The sequence below is a fragment of the Oryctolagus cuniculus genome, chromosome 10 (genome assembly GCF_964237555.1).
Source record: "Oryctolagus cuniculus chromosome 10, mOryCun1.1, whole genome shotgun sequence".
Taxonomy (NCBI): domain Eukaryota; kingdom Metazoa; phylum Chordata; class Mammalia; order Lagomorpha; family Leporidae; genus Oryctolagus; species Oryctolagus cuniculus.
In genome coordinates this window covers 100,335,031-100,357,853 of record NC_091441.1, presented here as the reverse complement: position 1 = coordinate 100,357,853, position 22,823 = coordinate 100,335,031, and the positions used below count along the sequence as shown (strand labels likewise).

General features: G+C 44.0%; 1 protein-coding gene across 2 annotated transcripts in view; it reads right to left on the bottom strand.

Annotated features, from left to right (window-relative positions):
• The window catches only part of PRKAR2A (protein kinase cAMP-dependent type II regulatory subunit alpha), a 73,117-nt gene that overhangs the window by 8,711 nt on the left and 41,583 nt on the right, over positions 1-22,823 (bottom strand). For both annotated transcript variants that reach the window (XM_002713397.4, XM_051852472.2), the window contains 3 exons: positions 16,505-16,658; positions 9,221-9,322; positions 8,985-9,059 (listed from right to left, as the gene is read on the bottom strand). In XM_002713397.4, the coding sequence (XP_002713443.2) occupies positions 8,985-9,059; positions 9,221-9,322; positions 16,505-16,658 (331 nt within the window). The remainder of the gene's footprint in view (positions 1-8,984; positions 9,060-9,220; positions 9,323-16,504; positions 16,659-22,823) is intronic.

Below are 22,823 nucleotides of genomic sequence, written 5' to 3'. Positions count from 1 at the left end.
GATGGAAGATCTCTCTGTCTCTTTGTGCCACTCTGCCTTTCACACGAATAAATAAACACTAGAAAAAAAGAAGACAGTTTTATCTGCAAGGCTCTGCCTCAGTGAGGGAAGTGCTTCGATGCAACTTAAGAATCTCAGGCTTTCATTTGCTTGTTTTTATTTTATTTTTAAAGTTTTATTTATCATTCAAAAGTCAGAATTAACAGAGACAGACAGACAGACAGACAGACAAAGAGAGAGATCTTTCATCCACTGGGTCACTCCCCAGATAGCTGCAATGGCCAGGGCTAGGCCAGGCCAAAGTTAGGAACCAGGAGCTTTCTCTGAGTCTCCCACATGGATAGTAGGGGCCCAAGCACCTAGACCATCTTCCCCTGTTTTTCCCAGGCCATTAGCAGAGAACTGGATCAGAAGTGGAGCAGCCAGACTCAAAATGGCGCCCATATGAAATGCCAGCATTGCAGGCGGCAGCTTTACCTGCTATGCCACAATGCCAACCCAACTTACTTTGATTTTAAACCACCTGGCTGAACCAGTTATTCAGGTAACTCAATAAATAATTTACTAAGTACTTACTATGTGCTAAACATTCATCCAGTTTTATCAGTGAACAAAACAAATATTCCTACACTTGTGGAATTCACAGTCTTGGAGGGTAAACAAACTATAAACAACAGAGATAATGAATCAGTAAATTACTGTTGTGTTGGAAGGGGGTAAGGGCTACATGGAAAGAATAGTAGGTAATGCAGGATCTGAGTACTGGGGGAGGGGCTGGCAACTGTATACAACAGAGCTTCCCTGAGAGATCTGAGCAAAGGCGGGGAGAGGTGAAAGGCAGGCAGATACAGGAGGAGAGGCTTTCAGCCACACTGCAGTCTCTTGAGCCCACACTGTTAACATCTTCTGGAGCAATGTCCGTCTACACCAGATAGTTCAATGTCAATCATGTACTCTCAACTCTGTATAGGTCTGATGTCTTCAGTGAGATCCCATACTTCTGAGCATTCATAGATGTCTTTTGAGTCCCAAATGGGCATCATATACAACTGAAACTGATATTCCCGAATTAATCCAGTCCCAGTACACCTAGCTGTCCCAAATGTGTGAAAACTATAGCTTTAAAAAGGGATGCCTGTGCATTCTGTGCCTCTTATGCTGAGTAGTTACCCGACATCCAGCAGAGCCAAATCATGAAGTCTAGCATTACACAAACAGCTGCATGATAGGATGATGAAGGATGGGGAGTCATGAAAGAAACTGAGGAGGGACAGAGGGGGTCACCAAGAGGGAGAGGTATTTATAGGTTCAAGAAGGGAACTTCATGAAGGAAGATGTCAGCAGTGTGCAATACGGCCAAGAAGTCAACAGGAAGAAAGCTCAAACACATGGAAGCATGTTGATGACCACAGAGAGGGTAGTGAGGGGCAGGAAGATTCGTAAAAGTGACAGGTGGTGAAGGAGGGTGCCTGAGCCTTTTTGTTTAAATAGATGTAGCACATCCATAACTTTTTAAAGATTTATTTATTCATATGAAAGGCAGAGTGACAGAGAGGCAGAGGCAGAAAGAGAGAAAGAGATTCTCCATCCGCTGGTTCACTTCCCAGATGGCCTCAACGGCCAGAACTGTGCTGAACCGAAGCCAAGAGCCAGGAGCTTCCTCCAGGTCTCCCATGCCAGTGCAGGGGCCCAACACTTTGACCATCTTCCACTGCTTTCCAGGCCACAGCAGAGAGCTGGATCAGAAGTAGAGCAGTTGCGACCTGAACCAGCGCCCATTTAGGATGCTGGCATCACAAGCAGCAGTTTTATCTGCCACACCACAGCACCGACCCCTAACATCCATAAGTGCTGGAATTTCAAGGTTATAGCCTGATGAATTCTTATGTATGTCAGTTTAACACTTCCTAAGCAAAACAGAAAATACTTCCATCCTCCAAAAAGCTCCTTCCAAAGATCGCAAAGTCACCATCACTCCACCAGCAAGGTAAGGTAAACGTATCTGATTCCTATCCTTATAGATTAGTTTTGGCTGGTCCTCAACATCATATAAATGGAATAATATATTCTCTTTTGTGTCTGGCTTTTTCAAGCCCATATCATCAGACTACTCTTTGAAAGTTCCCAGAAAGGCTACTAATAGCAGGAGTGAAAACAAAGCGAGAGGAGGTTTGTGCTCTGAGCACAGGAGAGACTCAGTTATGTTTCCAGAACAAAAAAAATGATTCAGGGCTAAGAATGAAAAGGGAGTTGATACAGAATCTGCTAATGTAACTGGGTGCTTATTCCTAGCACGCACTTTGGTGAGCACTTTATGTGTACAGTTTGTTTTCACTGACAAAGAAGACTAATAAACTAGGCTATTATGAGTACCCCAATTCATTGCTGTGTATCCTCAGATGCTCCTTTGCCCTAGGAGGAAGGGGGAACGGCTGGTGGGCTCAGGGTTCAGAGGGGATGGGAAAGGATGCCATCTAGGACATACCGGGGGAAAAGGCTGGCTGGAAAATAGCTTTCTTCCTCTGGACAAAGAACAGACTTTGGTTCATTTAATATTATTAATTGCCAATACCTCACTAGAAAGAATTAGGGGAGCGCATAAACAAAAAGACAAAACTTAAAACCTTGTATGATGACATCATAGCTGAGAACAGTTCATCTTTGTGGCATCTGAAATGATGTACTCTTTTATATATCCAACCTCATGAAATTGCTCGGGGGGCTGGTGCTGTGATATATTAGGTTAGGCATCTGCCTGTGGCGCTGGCATCCCAGATGGACACTGGTTCAAGTCCCGGCTGCTCTACTTCAGATCCAGCTCCCTTCTGATAGCCAAGGAAAGCAGTAGAAGATGGCCAAGTGCTTGGGCCCCTGCAACTGCATGGGAGACCCAGAAGAAGCTCCTGGCTACAGGCTTCGGATGGGCTCGGCTCCAACCATTATGGTCATTTGGGGAGTGAACCAGTGGATGAAAGACCTTTCTCTCTCTCTCTCTCTCTCTCTCTCTAACTATGCATCTCAAGTAAACAAATAAATCTAAAAAAAAAAAAAAAAAAAAAAAAAAAAAACACCTCTTAAAAAAACCCTGGCTGAGTTGGAACATTTCCTGTCTTTCAGGCTGTCCGGTGATGGATATTCCATCTAAATTGGCTGTTACAGCTTTGTAGAACTCCTAGACAAGGCAGACTAGGAAACCTATCCAGTAGGAAAAATGGCAAAACAACCCAGGTTAAAGAGCAAAAGATCTACAAAGATACATCACACACACACACACACACACACACAAAAAAAAAATATATATATATATATGGATGGAGAGGAATCACAGGTAAAGACACGCAACATAATTAGACATTAAGTAAATGCAAAGTCACACTGATACCACTTCATACCTACCACTACTTAACTACTCTAAGCTCAAAAACAAAAAATTAATACCAATATTGTTGAAGATACAGCTCATTTTGGATTCTCATATACTGCAATTGAGAATACAAAGTGATACAACCATTTTTAAAGATTTATTTATTTATTTGAAAGGCAGAGTTACAGAGAGAGAGAGAGAGAGAGAGAGACAGAGGCAGAGACAGAGAGAGAGGGAGAGACAGTCTTCTGCTGGTTCATTCGCCAGATGGCCGCAATGGTCAGAGCTGTGCCAATCTGAGGCAGGAGCCAGGAGTTTCCACTGGGTCTCCCATGAAGGTGCAAGGCCCCAAGCACTTGGGCCATCCTCCACTGCTTTCCCAGGCCATAGCAGAGAGCTGGATAGCAAGTGGAGCAGCCGGGACTCAAACTGGTGCCAATATGGGATGCCAGCACTGCAGGCAGCGGCCTTACCCAGTAAACCATAGCTCTACAACCTTTTTTAAAAGCAATTTGGGGGCCGGCGCCGTGGCTCACTGGGCTAATCCTCCGCCTAGCGGCGCCGGCACACCAGGTTCTAGTCCCGGTCGGGGCGCCGGATTCTGTCCCGGTTGCCCCTCTTCCAGGCCAGCCCTCTGCTGTGGCCAGGGAGTGCAGTGGAGGATGGCCCAGGTGCTTGGGCCCTGCACCCCATGGGGAGACCAGGAAAAGCACCTGGCTCCTGGCTCCTGGCTCCTGCCATCGGATCAGCGCGGTGCGCCGGCCGCGGCGGCCATTGGAGGGTGAAACAACGGCAAAAGGAAGACCTTTCTCTCTGTCTCTCTCTCTCTCACTATCCACTCTGCCTGTCAAAAAAAAAAAAAAAAAAAAAAAAAAGCAATTTGGCTACGTGTTATGAAATTAAGCTCGTACATTCACCATATGACTCGGCAATTCCACTCCTAGTATTTATCCAACAGTAATGAAAACATATGTCCACATAATGACATATACGTAAATATTAAATGCAGCTTTGTTCATATTTGTTCAACTGAAAAGAAACCAAATGTTCCTCTCTGTGTGAATGGGAAGACAAATCATGGTATACTCATACAAAGAAAGAAACAAAAAGGAGCAGTCTCCTGATACAAACAATATAGATCAATCTAAAGTATTTATAAAAGAAGCCAGACACAGAAGCCTACCTGTTACATTATTATAATATGTACTACATAATTTCATTCATATGGAATTACAGAAAAGAATTTCCACAGTGATACACAGCAGATTAGTGGTTTCCAGGCATGAGGGTGTGGGAGAGGGTACTGATCGCAAATATAAATGAGTGAACTGTATGGGTGATGGGAATGTTATAAACATGATTGTGGGGATGGTTACAAAGCTCTTCCAATTGTATGCTTTTTTTTTTTTCTTTTTTGACAGGCAGAGTTAGACAGTGAGAGAGAAAGAGAGACAGACAGAAAGGTCTTCCTTCCATTGGTTCACCCCGCAAATGGCTACTACGGCCAGCGTGCTGTGGCTGGTGCACCGCGCTGATCTGATGGCAGGAGCCAGGTGCTTCTCCTGGTCTCCCATGGGGTGCAGGGCCCAAGCACTTGGGCCATCCTCCACTGCACTCCCAGGCCACAGCAGAGAGCTGGACTGGAAGAGGAGCAACCAGGACAGAATCCGGTGCCCCGACTGGGACTAGAACCCAGTGTGCCAGCGCCACAAGGCGGAGGATTAGCCTAGTGAGCCACAGTGCTGGCCCAATGGTATGCTTAAATCTGATAATTTTATTGTAGAAAATATATTGCATGGAGCCAGCACTGTGGCATAGCAAGTTAAGCTGTCACTCGCAATGCTGGCATCCCATATGGCAGCACTGGTTTGAGTCCCAGTTGATCTTTTTCCCATCTAGCTCATTGCTAATTTATCTAAAAAGTGGCAAAAGATGGGCCCCTGCCACCCATATGGGAGACCCAAATAGAGTTCCAGCTCCTGGCTTTGGCCTGGCCCAGACTTAGCTTTTAGGCCGTTTGGGGAGTAAATCAGTGGATGGAAGATCTCTTTTTCTCTTTGTCATTCTGCCTTTCAAATAAGTAAATCTTTAGGCCAGTGCCGCGGCTCACTAGGCTAATCCTCCGCCTGCAGCGCCGGCACCCCGGGTTCTAGTCCCGGTCAGAGTGCCGGATTCTGTCCTGGTTGCTCCTCTTCCAGTCCAGCTCTCTGCTGTGGCCTGGGAGTGCAGTGGAGGATGGCCCAAGTGCTTGGGCCCGGCACCCCATGGGAGACCAGGAGAAGCACCTGGCTCCTGGCTTCGGATCAGCGTGGCACACCAGCCACAGCACGCTCACTAACTCTCACTAACTCTGCCTGTCAAAAAAAAAAAAAAAAAAAAAAGTAAATCTTTAAACACAAACACACATATACCCACGTGCGCGCACACACACACACATGTCCTGCAACAAAGCTGAATAAAGCAAGCAACATAAAACAGAGTTTCTGGTTCAGTATGTATGTCTGGAGCAGGGTTCAAGTACTTGCATTTGTAATGATTTCTAGCATTCCCAGATGACGCTGATGCTACTGGTCCTGAGACCTTATATTCTGAGAACTCTAGGTCTAAAAGGGGCCTATCCTCTGGTTCCAGACCAGGCTGTTCCAATTCAAATCCAGCTCCCTGCTGATGGCCTGGGAAAAGCAGCAGAAGATGGCCTACATACTCGGGACCCTGCACCCACATGGGAGACCTAGAAAACACCTCTGGCTCTTGGCTTTGGCCTGGCCCAGACCTGGCTGTTGCTGCCACTTGCAGAATGAACCAGAGGATGGAAGATCTCTCTGTAACTCTGCCTTTCAAATAAATGAAAACAGTAAATCCAAAAGGGGCCCATAATAAGCTGGGCATCATCATTAAAAATTTATTATTTATGCTTAATTTTAAAGGCAGAGAAATAGACACACACAGAGAGATAGGACAGAGCCAGAGAGAGAGCCAGAGAGAGCGAGAGAGAGAGAGAGAAAGAGAGAGAATCTTGTATTCACTGGTTCAGTACCCAAAATTCTCCAACATCCAGGGCTGGACCAGGTCCAAACCAGGAGCCCGGAACTCAGTCCAAGTCTCTCATATGAATGGCAGAGATCCAAGTACTTGAACCATCATTTGCTGCCTCTTAGGGGATACGTTAGCAGAAAGCTAGAACTGTAAGTGCAGCCAGGACTCAAAACCTGGCACTCCAATATGGTATGCAGGTTTCCCAAGTGGCATTCCACTACTGTGCCAAACACCCACCAGTGAGTATCATCTTAATTTATGTCCATTCTGAGCCACTACTTAGCATTCCTACCTTCAAGGGCACAGATATCCCAGAAAACACTAGACTTCTCATATCTCCTGATGTAATTTCTGAAAATCCACTGTGAGAGACACAGGCCTAGAACTTTCAGAACAAAACGGAGGACTCTGAAATTGCTTAAAGCATTTTAGATTCAGAAACAAATGTGATCAGTTAACATCTCCCATCTCTGCAACTCAGCCCTGCATTCTTCCCATGCCAAGACACCTGTCCCGAAATGCACATCCATCTGCGACCTGTGCTTCACATTCTCTTGCCCGGAGAGACTTCTCTGATCTCAACTGCTGAAGTTACACTTCTTTAAGTCCAGCTCAAACGGCATTTCCTCAGTGGGACCACATGGATTTACTTTCTTTCCTATGTTCTCGCCGTCATTCCCGTGCTCCTTTTGTTTCACTGCTTATCATTTCCTGCCTGGTCCTACCTGTCTATCTTACTGCTTATACAATCAAATCAATTCTAATTCTGAGAATGAACAGCAACTAGAAAACAGACATTCAGAGATGTCACTTAAGATTAGACTACATTTTTGTTAGTTCTTTACCACTTCCAGTGGGAGCTTCCCTCTCTCTCCTATTTTATGATAAGTCTGATTAGTCCTTATGATTCTGGTGGGGCCAATTCTGCCCACAGCACCCAGGGGCTAGGAACTCGGGCCTGATGAATCTTAAGCTATCCTTCTCTTATTCCCAGCACTGGGTTCCAGGATAAGCATAACTTCCAACCCAGACCAAGCAGATAACCCCCAGTGCTCTTGTCAGAATGCCAGAGAAGCTTTTATCTGGAAAAGTCTCCACTACTAGTTACACACAATTAAAAAGGCAAACATGGGCATTTGGTGTAGTAGTAAAGACACCACTTGAGATGCCTCTATTCCCTATCAAGAGTGCCTAGGTTTGAGTCCTAGCTCCACTTCTGATTCCAGCTTCCAGTGAATCTGCACCCTTGGAGGCAGTGGTAATGGCTCAAGTAGTCAGGTCCCTGCCACCCACATGGGAGACCCAGATTGAGCTCCAGACTCTTGGCTTTGCCCTTGCATCTGTTGTGGGCATTTTGGGAGTGAAATAATCGATGGAAGATCTCTGTCTCTCTCTGCCCTTCAAACAAATAAATAAATAGACAAAAAACAAACAGCAGATGAAGAAAATTATTAGATAGCACTTATTATAACTGCCCAGTTCACCGTGTGATAATTCTTACAGTATCCAAAATAATATGAGAAAAAGGCACAAAAAAGACATGGAAGTTATCTTACAGATCTGGTTAATCACTGAAGACAAGGATTTTGCTATATGTTGGGATTAGCTCAGAAGATATCTTTGTCTCAAACATAGAAAAGGTAGAAAATGGGACATGTGCCATGGCACAGTGGGCAAAGCCACTGCCGGTGATGCCAGCAACCCTATATGGGCACTGGTTCAAGTCTATGCTGCTCCACTTTACTTTTTTTTTTTTTTTTTTTTGATAGGCAGAGTGGACAGTGAGAGAGAGAGAGAGACAGAGAGAAAGGTCTTCCTTTGCCGTTGGTTCACCCCCCAATGGCCGCTCTGGCAGTGTGCTGCGGCCGGCGCACCATGCTGATCCGAAGCCAGGAGCCAGGTGCTTCTCCTGGTCTCCCATGCGGGTGCAGGGCCCAAGGACCTGGGCCATCCTCCACTGCACTCCCTGGCCACAGCAGAGAGCTGGCCTGGAAGAGGAGCAACCGGGACAGAATCTGGTGCCCCGACCGGGACTAGAACCTGGTGTGCCAGCGCCACAGGCGGAGGATTATAGGCTGCTCCACTTTCAGTCCAGTTCCCTGCTAATGCGCTTGGGCAAGCAACTGAAGATGGCCCAGTGCTTGGGCCTCTGTACCTATGTGAGAGACTTAGAAGCAGCTCTGGGCTTCTGGCTTCTGCTTGGCCCAGCCCTGGTCATTGTGGCCATCTGGGGAGTGAACCAGCATTGCAGGACCTCTCTGTCTCTCTCTAACTCTGCCTTTCAAATAAAATAATAGTAACCAAAAAAAAAGTCTCTCTCTCTTAAAAAAAAAAAAAAAAAAAAAAAAAAAAAAAGAACATAAGAAGCTAAAAAAAAAAAAAAGTGAATGGAAGCAAGAGATCTACATCAGTCAATCAGATGGACCATCAGCAGGCTTCAAAGCACTCTGCAGGAGCTACGACCTAGTTCCTCCAACGTGAGCTCCCACTGTTGGGAACTCACAGACATCTTAAGAGACAAAAGTGATGTGCTTGTTTTCAAGTGGTGACTTCAGGAAAGGAGCTGGGCAGGGCCTCTGCTTACCTGAGTGATTATGCGTTCTCCATCCTTATAGACCTTCTCTCCGATGACATCCACAATCTTCATTCGTTCCGATACCTGAAACAACAGACACACAAATCATAAGGAAAAGACCTTAACTGAAAGTTACACTACTTATACAACACAGAAATGGGCTAGAATAATATGATTTGAAAACTTAGTAACAGATAGCTTCTCTCTCCCCACCATAAAAAGACTCTTACTCAAATAGATTTTACCTCTAGTGATTTAAGGAGGGGCACAGACTCAATAAACGATTCAAACATCTTCCTTTTTTTTGCATTGTTTTTCACTATGATTCTTCTAAAAGTCACCCGGTCCTATAAGAAAGAAAATGAAAAATCTAGTAAATGCCTGTGTAAGACAATGTCCACGGTTTAGTTAACTGGGACACGTCAATTGTTAGATTATGTAAGTTATTGTGTCAACTGAGTGTTTAATGATACTTCAATTCCAGAGTAGTCAATGGAAGAAAAAGACTTGTAGCCTAAGCCAGACAAATGCCCGACACACTGCTGCTTGCTATCTAGTGTTCAATGGGTGCCACCTGTGGGTCACAAACAGACCACAAAACAAAGAATTCCCAATCAAACATTGGGGAGCTCACAGTCATTGTTTAAAATCAAAAGACAGCCGGCCGGCGCCGCGGCTCACTAGGCTAATCCTCTGCCTAGCGGCGCCGGCACACCAGGTTCTAGTCCCGGTTGGGGCGCCGGATTCTGTCCCGGTTGCCCGTCTTCCAGGCCAGCTCTCTGCTGTGGCCAGGGAGTGCAGTGGAGGATGGCCCAGGTGCTTGGGCCCTGCACCCCATGGGAGACCAGGATAAGCACCTGGCTCCTGGCTCCTGCCATCGGATCAGCGCGGTACGCCGGCCGCAGCGCACCGGCCGCGGCGGCCATTGGAGGGTGAACCAACGGCAAAAGGAAGACCTTTCTCTCTGTCTCTCTCTCTCACTGTCCACTCTGCCTGTCAAAAAAAAAAAAAAAAAAAAAAAGACAGCCTTCCAAAAAAAGGAAGGAATAAAAAACTAGATGGTTCTTGAGTACAAGGACTTCACCATCTTAATCATGAGACAACACAAAACACACAGGAATAAAGAGTCTACAGTTCAAGGCAGCATATGAAATACACTAGGTGAAGCTACAGAAGGCAAGCATCACAAGAATTTGAGATGGGAGGGAGATCACAGTAAGCAGGAATGATTGAAGACAGTTTTGTAGCAAAAATATAAATTTGGGATCTGAAGGATGAGTAGTTTTAAATTAATGAAAAGATAGGGGAGGATACTCAAAATGGAAGGCAGACATATAAAAGGTACCTTGACCCCAGTAAAGTCATGGATTCTGATTAGGAGACAGTAAATCAGAGCTACCTAGAGCCAGGCACTTTTCAGACACGTGTGAACATAGGTGGGGAGAGACACATGGACAGGAAAATGTTAACTGCTTAGTCTCAGGCTTCTAAATGGGTGAACAGTCATTTGGACCCAAGTTAGCTATTCCTTTTTCCTACACAGGCTGTCAAGAATGGAAAGTTTTCTTTTGGAAACTATAAAAATACCCTAAAGGCTGGAAAAGTAAAGCAGCAGCAAGGGAGTAAGGGCCTATTTCACTGTAGGTTCCTGATGCTGGAGCGGTTGTGGGGTAAAGACAGCACATAACAGACAACTGGGCGCAACATCTGAATGGACTTCACTGGCTCATTTTCTATCAGCTGTAGAATTCCCAGGTCCTATCCTGTGCCACGTTTCACCCACATAAACAGAGAAGTCACCTACACTCCTAGTGTGGGCAGTGGTAGAATCCTACTCTCCCTACTTACACGGCTGTACAAATAAGGTCTGCTTTCTGGTACTTAGGCAGATTCTGTCCCATTTTCCCCCAATATACTTGGAACGAGCCATTCAATCTCTAGTCGCTCTGTTGTGGCTGCATCATCTACCATGGATTTTCTGAAGTCGAGGATAAAGATGTATTATTTAAAATGTTACTTTTATACTTTGGAATATTGGCCAATCTAGGCCAGGAATGTTATGGAAAGAGAACAATTAAGACAGAAAATGAGAATTATAAAGCCCCTTTCCTTATGCTTGAATAGGCATGTCAAAAAATAATATTTATAAATCCATTTATAATGTTACAAATATTATAATAATTTCAATAGCAAGTTGCATTTCTATCTAAGGAGAAAAACAACAGATATCTCTTAAAAATTATTTGAAAAGCAGAGTGATAAAGAAGTAGAGAGAGGAGGGAAAAGATCTTCTGTCTGCTGGTGCAGTTACCAAATGCTTTCTAAGGCTGGGGCTTGACTCAGGATCTGGAACTCCATGCAAGTTTCCCATGTGGGTGGCAGGAACCCAAGTACTTGGGCCATCATTCGCTACCTTTCCAGGTAGCAGGAATCTGAATCAGAAGCAAAGTAGCTGGGACTCCAACAAGCACAATCCAACATGGAATGTCAGTGTCTGAAGAGGCAGCTTAAGTCACTGTACCACATAGCCAATCCCAGAGTATCCTGCAGATTTATCCATTCATTTTCCAATCCCTCCTATGCATGTTTTCACACACTTCCCAGAACTCTCTATTCATATCATGCAAGGCCAATTCTTGTAGCTATGGAAGGTTAAAAACAACAACAACAATAACAACAAAACAGCACCAGACACCAACTCAGCCTTTGGAGAGCTCCCAGTGGGGCACTGCAGGTGAACTTTCAGAGACAGCAGGTGCTCAGAGGCAAGCAAACCACCTGAAAGTTTGAAAAGAAAAGGAGTGCCACCCCCTCTTGTAACTACAAGCGTTCCTTAGGGAAGCTTCTACTGACCTCCACTCGAGCAGGAGCAGAAACTGACTAGTGCCCACAGTGGCAGCTATTCCCTGTCAAAGAAGGAATACAGGATCCAAGTGGAGAAACTCAGTGACAATACCCAGTCCACCTGGCCTTAGCTTCATTAGGCATTTCCAAGGTCTTCCCAGGCATGAGTGAAGAAGTCCGGCTGGAGAGGATCCTCTGGGAGCAACTTTTCTAGAAGTGGTACTCAAGCTTTGGGAGAGTCTGACATTGTGAAGCAAGTGAATGAAGCAGAACAAAAAGCAGAAGAGCATCCTGATGGGTTATTGGCCTTAATTAAGACAGCAGGGAGGGGCCGGTGCCGTGGCTCACTTGGTTAATCCTCTGCCTTGCAGCGCCAGCATCCCATATGGATGCCAGGTTCTAGTCCTGGTTGCTCCTCTTCCAGTCCAGCTCTCTGCTGTGGCCTGGGAGGGCAGTGGAGGATGGCTCAAGTGCTTGGGCTCCTGCAACCACATGGGAGACCAGGAAGAAGCTCCTGGCTCCTGGCTTCAGATCGGTGCAGTGCCGGCCATGGGGGCCATTTGGGAAGTGAACCAATGGAAGGAAGACCTTTCTCTCTGTCTCTCTGTCTATAACTCTACCTGTCAAAAAAAAAAAAAAAAAAAAAAAAAAAAAAAAAGACAGCAGGGAAAGGAAGAAAAAACTTCAAAGGATAAGCATAGGAAGAAGAAAACTAGGGCAGAAGTCATAGGAGAATTTTCAGAGAGGGCTAGTGAGGAGCACCACGCCATGGGGATTTGCTAGTTCATGTTGTTAAGTTCTGTATCATTGCTAGTTTTCCGTCTGGTAGTTTCAACAACTGTTGACAGCTGGGTGTTGAAATCTCCATCCTCTGTAACTGTGGATGTCTGCTTTTCTTTTCTATGTTATCAGTTTTTGCTTTACATATTTTGGAACTATTATTTGGTGTGTATGTGTATTTACAATTGCTGTATCTTCTTGGTAGAATAGTCCTTTCTTCTTCTTTTTTTTTTTTTTAATTTTTATTTATTTGAAAGACATAGTTACAGAGAGAGAGAGAGAGAGAGAGAAAGAGAGAGGTCTTCCATCCGCTGGTTCATTTCCCAGATGACCTCAACGGCCAGAGCTGAGCTGAACTGAAGCCAAGAGCCAGCAGCTTCTTCCAGGTCTCCCATGCGGAAGCCCAAGGACTTGGGCCATCTTCCATTGCTTTCCCAGCCATAGCAGAGACCTGGATCAGAAGTAGAGCATCCAGGACTGGAACCTGTGCCCAAATGGGATGCTGGCGCTGCAGGCTGGGGTTTAACCTGCCATGCCACGGCACTGGCCCCTGGCCCTTTCATTATTATATATTTATTTTGGCCCTGTGATTTTCTTTACTCTGATGCCTATTCTATCTGATATTAATATAATCTCTCCTCTTTTCAACAGTCCAGTCTCCAAATCACCACAATGGCTACAAGGGGCTGAACTGAAGGCATGAGTTGGGAATTCAATCCAGGTCTTCTACTCGAGGCCAAAATCCGCACAAGCAGGAAGCTAGAGTCACAGCTAAATATTAAACCCAGGGACTGAACACGAATTGTGGGAGTCTTAAGTGGCACCTAAACTTCAAGAAAAAATGCCTGCTCAATTCCCCTGGTTTTTTAAATCTTTGTTTCACTTTTACTGCCTTCCTGTAAGTTATCTGAATAATTTTTATAGTTCTACTTGAATTACAGAGCTTCTAAGTACATCTCTTTGTATAGATGTTTTAGTGGTTGTTCTAGGTATTAGATTACACGCGTGTAACTCACTGTACTGGTGTCAACACTTACTAATTTAATTGTAAAAGCTTTATTTCCATTTAGGCCGCCTTATTCTCCCCTTTACAGTATAATTATCTTAAATATTTTCCTATATACATTGAGAATAGGTAATAATAGCAGATAATATCATAATTCTTATTTCAATCCTTCAACAAAATTTAGAAACCTCAAGGGGATAGTCTTTTTTTTTTTTTTTTTTTTTTGATAGGCAGATTGGACAATGAGAGAGAAAGAGAGACAGAGAGAAAAGTCTTCCTTTTCCGTTGGTTCACCCCACAATGGCCGCTGCGGCCGGTGCGCTGTGGCCGGCGCACCATGCTGATCCGAAGCCAGGAGCCAGGTGCTTCTCCTGGTCTCCCATGCGGGTGCAGGGTCCAAGGACTTGGGCCATCCTCCACTGCACTCCTGGGCCACAGCAGAGAGCTGGACAGGAAGAGGAGCGGCCGGGACAGAATCTGGCGCCCCGACTGGGACTAGAACCCAGTGTGCCGGCGTCGCAAGGTGGAGGATTAGCCTATTGAGTCGCAGCGCCGGCCAAGGGGATAGTCTTTTATACTTACCCATATTTTCATTTTCTGTTGTTTTTTCTTTATGTCTATCTTCCAAATTTCCTTCTTTATTGTTTCCTTTCGGCTTCTATTAGTCTTTCTTTTAGGATAGGCCTCCTGGTGACAGTCTCTTAATTTTCCCTCATCTGAGCTTTACGACCCAAATTCCTGAAAAATTGGGGCTGCAACTGGGCCAGGCTGAAGGTAGGAGCTATGAACTCAATCCAGGTCTCTCATATGGGTGGCAGGGACACAACTACTAAAGCCATCAACTGCTGCCTCCTAGCGTGACATTAGCAGGAGGTGGGACTCAAACCTGGGCACTCTCACATGAGATGTGGATGTCCCAAGAAGTGTCCAACGACTTGCCCTCAAGAGCACTCCTAATTTAACATCACTACATCGGCCAGTGCTGCGGCTCACTAGGCTAATCCTCCGCCTTGCGGCGCCGGCACACCGGGTTCTAGTCCCGGTCAGGGCGCCAGATTCTGTCCCAGTTGCCCCTCTTCCAGGCCAGCTCTCTGCTGTGGCCAGGGAGTGCAGTGGAGGATGGCCCAAGTGCTTGGGCCCTGCACCCCATGGGAGACCAGGAAAAGCACCTGGCTCCTGCCATTGGATCAGCGCGGTGCGCCGGCCGCAGCACGCTGGCTGCGGCGGCCATTGGAGGGTGAACCAATGGCAAAAAAAAGGAAGACCTTTCTCTCTGTCTCTCTCACTCTCCACTCTGCCTGTCAAAAAATAAAAATAAATAAATAAATAAATAAAAAATCACTACATCATATTAAAGTCTTTTTTCATGTTTTTAAAATGTCGTTTGAGAAAGTATGTCAGTAATTCTATGGCATGGGTTTAATTCTGCTTATAAGGTCAACCAAAACAAACTATTGCAGATATTGAAATATCTTAAAAGTAAAATCCCGAATTTGTACAAGAGTTTGATTATTTTGTTTAAGATGGTTGTGGTCACTTTGGGAAGTGTACCAGCAGAACAGAGGACCTCTCTCTCTGGCTGTACTTCTCTCTGTAACTCTTTCAAATAAATAACATAATTATTTAAAAAAATTTTAAAAAATGATGGAAGAGTTATGCATTTTAAATATATAACTTGATGCTAAAGGAAATCAGGTGAGTCAAGTATAACAGAATATAGAGATCAGAGTAGTGTTATGCCTTAGTGTAAAGACATTCTGGAAAGCTTCCATTTCTTGGAATATGGACATTAGCCTTTCTGGTAATCTAACTCTACTGGCATGGACCAATGAACAAGTATATGTCTGGGGGCTGGTACTGTGGCATAGCATGTTAAGCATCCCATATGGGCTCCGGTTCAAGTTCGGGCCACTCCACTTCCAATTCAGATCCCTGCTAGTGTGCCTGGGAAAGAAGCTGAAGATGGTCCAAGTGCTTGGGCCCCTGCACCCATGCAGGAGACTAGAACCTTCTGGCTCCTGGCTTTAGCCTGGCCCAGCCCTGGCTGTTGTGACCTCGTGGGGAGTGAACCAGCAGATGGAAGACATTTATCTCTCTCTACTTCCTCTCTCTCTCTGACTTTCAAATAAACAATCTTAAAAAAAAAAAAAAAAAAGTAGATGTCTGGACATAGAGAAAAGTTAAAAGCTGGCCTTGGGCCACGTAGAGATAGAAAACACCACTGGCAAAGCTTTCTGTGACACTTATTTTTGTAAGCTGATTCTTCTATGAAGAGTTATCCTTTCTTTTCTCCATTTGTCCAGAGAGGATTTTCATAAACAGAACATGTGACAAGAGCTGCATACTACTGTGAGGTTAGAAGATCCAGTCTTGGGCAGACCCATGGCACAGTGGTTGTCATTTGGGACGCTCTCATCCCCATGGGAGAACACTTAGTGTGCGCCTCAGTTTCTCCACTTCCGATTAGCTTCCTGCTAACGGGCATCTGAGAAGCAGACAATGGCTCAAGTACGGGGACTGCTGCCATCTACACAGAAGATCCAGATTGAGTTTCGGGCTCCTTGCTTCAGCCTGGCTTAGTCCTGGCTATTGCAGGCATTTGGGGAGTGAATTATGGGATAGAAGATCTCTCTCTTTTGCACTAATCTTTCAAGTAAAACAATAAATAAATACATAATTTTAAACAATGAGTTAAAAGAAAAAGACTTGTCTGTGCAACTTAAACAGTTTGTTGACAAATCATTCTACAGATATGGAGAAACACAAATGTGTAAGACCTGTTACAATGTCTTTCAGATAACTGGCTATAAAACACAGTATAAACAAACCAAGGTAAGAAATCCAGAAATATGGGGAATTTAAATTGTGCCATGCAGGAGAAATCATTTCTCTCACTCACCAGTCCCCAAAGGGAGCCTTCAGAAGTAGCGACAATGGTAGCAGCTCTTGGGGTGTTGTACATCAGAGCTAGCTCTCCAAAACTGCCACGATTATCATACTGACCAACAGAGCGTGTTTGATTATCTCTTGTAACCAAAATGTCATAGGTTCCCCTAGAAGAAAGACAGGAAACAATTTCATTAATTATACTTGATAACAAATATTAAGAATTAGCAGGATATTATAAAATATTATAGGGGATTTCCAACAGAATTTTCTTAGGATATAGAAATGTAGCAAATTTTTCTATCTGTCTAGGTATCCTATGTCCTTGGTAAACCTACTTGTTCTAGTAGTTTTTATAGCACTCTTTGGACTTTCTACATAGATCACATCACTGATAAACAGAGTTTTATTTGCTCCTTTCCAATCTGTATATTTTGATTTCTCCCTTCCCTCTCTCATTTCTCTCCTTCCTTCCTTTGCTTTGCCAAGTTGGCTAGGTCCTCTAGTACAATACTGCCTAAAAGTGATGCAATCAGACTTCTTTGTCTTATATCTTATTTTACTCTTAAAGGAGAACGTTCAATCTTTCCTCATTAAGTATGATGTTAGCTGTAGGCTTTTTTTTTTTTTTTTAAGATTTATTTCTTTATTTGCAGTCAGAGTTAGAGAGAGAAAGAAACAGAAATCTTTCATCTGGTTCACTCCCCAAATGTCCCCAATGGCCAGGGCTGGGCTAAGCCAAAGCCAGGAGCCACGAGCTTCTCCTGGTCTCCCATGTGGGTGCAAGGGCCCAAGGATTTGGGCCATCTTCAGCTGCTTTCCCAGGCACATTAGCAGGGAGCTAGACTGGAAGTGGGGCAGCCATGACTCGAACCAGCACCCATAAGGGATGGCAGCATTGCAGGCAGTAGCTTTACCCATTACGCCACAATGCCAGCCCAGCTATAGGCTTTTCATAAATGCCTTTAGGAAGAGTTGTAAATATGAAGTGTATGAAGTTTGTAACTATAAAGCTGTACAGTTCAGCATACATTCCTATGGACTTACTTCTAAGGGTACAGTTTAAAAACTTGCCATGGGGGCCCCAAATCCCCTTAAGCTGGGTGGTAAAAATACCATCTTAAGTGTTAAAGTGATCATATAGGTAAGATTAAGTGTCTGGTAATAATAATAAAGTAGAATTAAAAAGGAATGAATGCTCCAACATGGGAAGCAGTCCATACAGCAGACTCATAGGATGACAACCACTTTGAGTAGCACTCGGACTTCAGAATCAGCCCATAAGGCATTCTGATCTGGCTGAAAAACGCACGAGAGAATTTCAAGCAAGGAAAGCTAAGGTACTGTGGCAAAAACATGTCCCACATGAAGGCTCTCAGTGGGTGAGACCCCAGTGGAAAGAAGTGGTCATCAAAGATGGAGGCACTTTTCTCTTAAGGGAGGAGAGAACTTCCACTTTGCTTATGGCCTTGTCTAAATACTAACAGAGTTTGTGGATTCAAGACTTCCACAGCCTAGGTAGCTCATGTCAAGAGCCTTGGGTGATCACTGACATCATATATGAGTGTTAATTGTTAAATTAACAACAGGAGTCACTGTGCACTAACTTCCTATGCAGGACCTCTGTCCTCAAAGAGTTGTACTATAATTATGTCTAAGTGCTCCCAAAAGAAGTATAATTCTTGGGTGCTTCTTTAAAGTTAATTACATTTAAAAAAAAAATCAGTGAAATTAACTTCAAGATACAAAGATTTTGAATAGCACTTGTCTTGACTGCTGAGGAAGTTTTGTGTGTGTGTGTGTGTGTGTGTGTGTGTGGAATGTGACAGGGAATTGGAGAGGGAGGAAGTGGTGGGTAGGAGTGTGGGTGGGAGGGCAGGCATGGTGGGAAGAATCATTATATTCCTAAAGCTGTACTTACGAAATGCATGAAGGCTATATATCCTTAAATGCAAGGTTTCGGGGCCGGTGCTGTGACACAGCGGGTTAAAGCCCTGGCCTGAAGTGTCTGCATCCCATATGGGCGCCAGTTCTAGGCCTGGCTGCTTTTCTTCCGATCCAGTTTCTGCTATGGTCTGGGAAAGCAGTAGAAGATGGGGACCCTGTACCCATATGGGAGACCCAGAAGAAGCTCCTGACTCCTGGCTTCAGATCAGCGCAGCTCCAGTCGTTGTGGCCATCTGGGGAGTAAACCAGAGGATAGAAGGCCTCTCTCTCTGTCTCTACCTCTCTCTGTAACTCTGTCATTCAAATAAATGAATAATAAATCTTTAGGGGCCAGCGCTCTGGCACAGTGGGTTAACACCCTGGCCTGAAGTGCCGGCATCCCATATGGACGCCGGTTCAAGGCCCAGCTGCTCCACTTCCGATCCAGCTCTCTGCTATGGCCTGAGTCCTTGGGCCCCTGCACCCATGTGGGAGACCCAGAGGAAGCTCCCAGCTCCTGGCTTTGGATCAGCGCAGCTCTGGCTATTGCAGCCAACTGGGGAGTGAATCATCGGATGGAAGACCTCTCTCTCTCTCTCTCTCTCTCTGCCTCTCCTTCTATGTGTGACTCTGACTTTCAAATAAATAAATAAATCTTTTTTAAAAAATATATAAATCTTTAAAAAATGCAAGGTTTCTTTGGAAAAAACTTTTTAAAAAATGACTTTAGAAAGATTTGGAAAGGTCCTTCCTATTCCCAGTTTGGTGAACAACCTCATTACAAGAAGAAAAGGTGTTTAATTTTTCAAGTACTTTTACTGCAGGTATTGAAATCATTGTATGGCTTTTCTTTCATAGCCTATTGAAAATTAGGATGCAATGAATAAAAATGAATAATAAAATTTTCTGTATTATTGACTGGTAATAACTGGTAAAGAAAAATATCCAGCACTGACAAATATTTTAAGAAGCAGGTACTTTTCACACACCACTAATGCAAATGGGAACTTTTCAAAGTTTCTACAAGATAATTAAGAACATACAGCAAATGCTTAAAGAGATCACTTGACACAGCAATTTCATGCTAGTCATTACAAATGAAAGTCAAAGACAATGAAAAGGATTCAGTTGTAAGAACTGCTAAACAAATATTTATGTGTCACAGCAGCAAAAATTACAAATAATTTAATTTGCTAACAGTAGGGGATAGGTCAAATAAATGTTATATCCATATTATGCAGCCATTAAAAATGATAACAAGGACAAGTGTCTGGTCTAGTGGTTAAGACATTAGGATGCCAGTGTCCCATACTGGAGCACCTGGGTTTTATCTCTGCTTCTGGTGACCCTGGCTTCCTGCGAATGCAGATGCTGGGGAGGCAGCAGTGATGGCTCAAGTACTTGGATCGCTGTCACCCACATGGGAGAGCTAGACTGAGTCCCTGGTTCCTGACACAGGCCTTCGCCCAGCCCTGGCTGTCACAGGAATCTGGGGAGTGATCCAGCAGATGAGAGCTCTCTTTGTTTCTCTGCCTCTCAAATAATTTATAAAAAGTGCTGACCTAGGGGGCCGGCGCTGTGGCACAGCAGGTTAAAGCCCTGGCCTGAAGCCCTGGCATCCCATATGGGCGCTGGTTCTAGTCCTGGCTGTTCTTCTTCCAATCCAGCTTTCTGCTATGGCCTCGGATAGCAGTAGAAGATGGCCCAAGCCCTTGGGCCCCTGCACCTGCATGGGAGACCTGGAAGAAGCTCCTGGCTCCTGGCTTTGGATCGGCACAGCTCCGGCCGTTGCAGCCATCTGGGGAGTGAACCAGCAGATGGAAGACCTCTCTCTTGTCTCTACCTCTCTCTGTAACTCTGTCTTTCAAATAAATAAAATACATCTTTTCAAAAAAGTGCTGACCTAGAATAATATTATGTGGCAAAATGCTTAAAACAGATTTAAAAACTTAGATCACACAATATATTATCCAATGTAAAATAAATACATATGTATATGCATGTGTGCAAATGTTTAGATGTTTTACTGTTGACAGATTTCAAACCCCACCACTCCATTTACCCTTCCTTTTCTGCCCCACATTTGGGTAAGCTGCTAAGACTGGGTGCTCCCTCCTTTCTGTGACAGTGCATTTGTAAGAGAATTCTCACCCAGTCCTACCTTTGGATCACCAGAAAATCCTAAGTACATCATCTGTCCCTGCTCTCAAGTCACTTTTAGATCTACTTAGGAGTCTGCCCTGCTTGCCTCAAAAAGCCTCATCATAGAATAAATAAACCTTTTTATATTAAAAAATTTTTTTCATTTTATTTGTAAGACAGAGACAGTGACAAAGAGAGATCTTCCATCCACTGGCTCATTAACTGCTGTGCTAAACACCTGCCCCCACATTCTTTCAGTGTACATGTCATATTATCAGTTTTGACATAGGAACTAAAATTTGGATGAGGGGTCTGATCTCAATAGTAAAGCATGAAAAAAGAAATGGAAGACTATTTCCTGGTAATTAGATTATAGCTGAATTACTTTCTATTCTATTTTTATCTTCTAAATTTCCTATAAAGAGCCTTTTTTTTTTTTTTTTGGCCAGGTAGACAGTGAGAGAGAGAGAGAGAGAAAGAGCTTTCACTTTTAAGATAAAATCATTGAGGCCAGCGCTGTGGCGCAGTGGGTAAAGCTGCTGTCTGTGGTGTCGGCATCCCATATGGGCGCCAGTTTGAGTCTCAGCTGCTTTACTTCCAATCCAGCTCTCTGCTGTGGCCTGGGATAACAGTGGAACATGGCCCAACTCCTTGGGCTGCTGCACCCATGTGGGAGACCTCGAGGTAGCTCCTGGCTCCTGGCTTCATATCAGTCCACCTCCAGCCATTGCAGCCATTTGGGGAGTGAACTGGTGGATGGAAGACCTCTCTCTCTCTTCCTCTCTCTTTCTAAGTCTGCCTCTCAAATAAATAAAAATCTTAAAAAAAAAAAAAAAGGTAAAATCATTAAGTAACATATACTAAATGAGAAACAAAAAATACAAACCAATCATGCAAGTATTAGTTATGGCAACAACCCTGCTATCAAAGGAGTTCACAACTCAAAAGGGAAGCTGACCTGTAGTAGGCCTGATGGACAAGGTAAATGCAATAAGGCCGTGAACAGGAATCATGGAATTCAAAGGAAATTCATTGAAGTGCTTTTAGTCTCTACTCCAGGAGACACGAGTGACTCAACTTTGGGAAGGACACAAACCATCTTAGGCAGTAGCACTACACAGAGCTTCTTGGACTTTACCCAATGTCCTCTAAATAATGGGATATGTTTGTTATCTTTCATATTATGTAATAGTTATCTATTTGAAGATTTTTGAGATTAGGAACTTATCTTTTTATGTGAATGGTGGTCTTTCCTATTTGTTAATCATCACTTTCACAGTATACAAAGGATAACCATCTCCTTTAGGTGTAGAACCCATCACTCCCTTTGTAGACAGGCATTTCATGTGTGCATGTAGATGCTTATTTCCAAGACCAGAAGTGCCTGTTGAGATCTGTGTTGGTAGAGGAGTACATGGCAGAGGAAAGGTGGCCGGCCGCTGGAGGTGATGGTATAACTTTAAAAAAAAATTATTTTTTTACTTACAGAAGTTCTATGTAAAAAGCATTAGTATAACAGATAAAGGTAAAAAGGCTTTTTTGCAATTTATTTATTTGACAGGCAGAGTGACACACACGCGGGGGAGAGAGACAGACTAACACAGATTGATCTTCCGTCTGTCAGTCCATTCACCAAATGCCTGCAACAGCCAAGGCTGGGTTAGGTCAAAGCCAGGAGCTGCAAACTCCATCTTGGTGTCCCACATGAATGGCAGGAGCCCAAGCATTAGGGTCATAATCTGCCACCTGCCAGGCATATCAGCAGGAAGACGGATTAGAAGCAGAAGAACCAAGACTTAAGCTGGCACTCCAACATTGTATACAGGCATCAAAAGCAGTGGCTTAACCCACTGCACCACGATGAACACTCCAAAACAATCTTTTCTATGAGAAAGTATTATTTATATAATTTTTATTCTTTATATAAAACATTCCCTTTAATTGTAATACTGTCACAGTTATCAAGGATCCAAAGGTTACCCAGTGAATGAGAGCATTTTCTGTTTAAGAACCTGAATGAGCAAAAATCTCACAGAAAAAAGGCAAACAACTGAATCTAGTAAAGCTACCTGATGGGGATTAAAAGAACCTCAGAAAACAAGAAAACAATTGAAAAAGAAGTTTGTATATTAGATGTAGCATTGTACAAATGTTAATTTTGGATTCTTATAATTATTCTGTGCTTTAGTAACAGAATGTCCTTGTACACTGAGTTACTCAGAGATAACGGGACATTGTATCTGCAACTTACCCTCCAACAACTT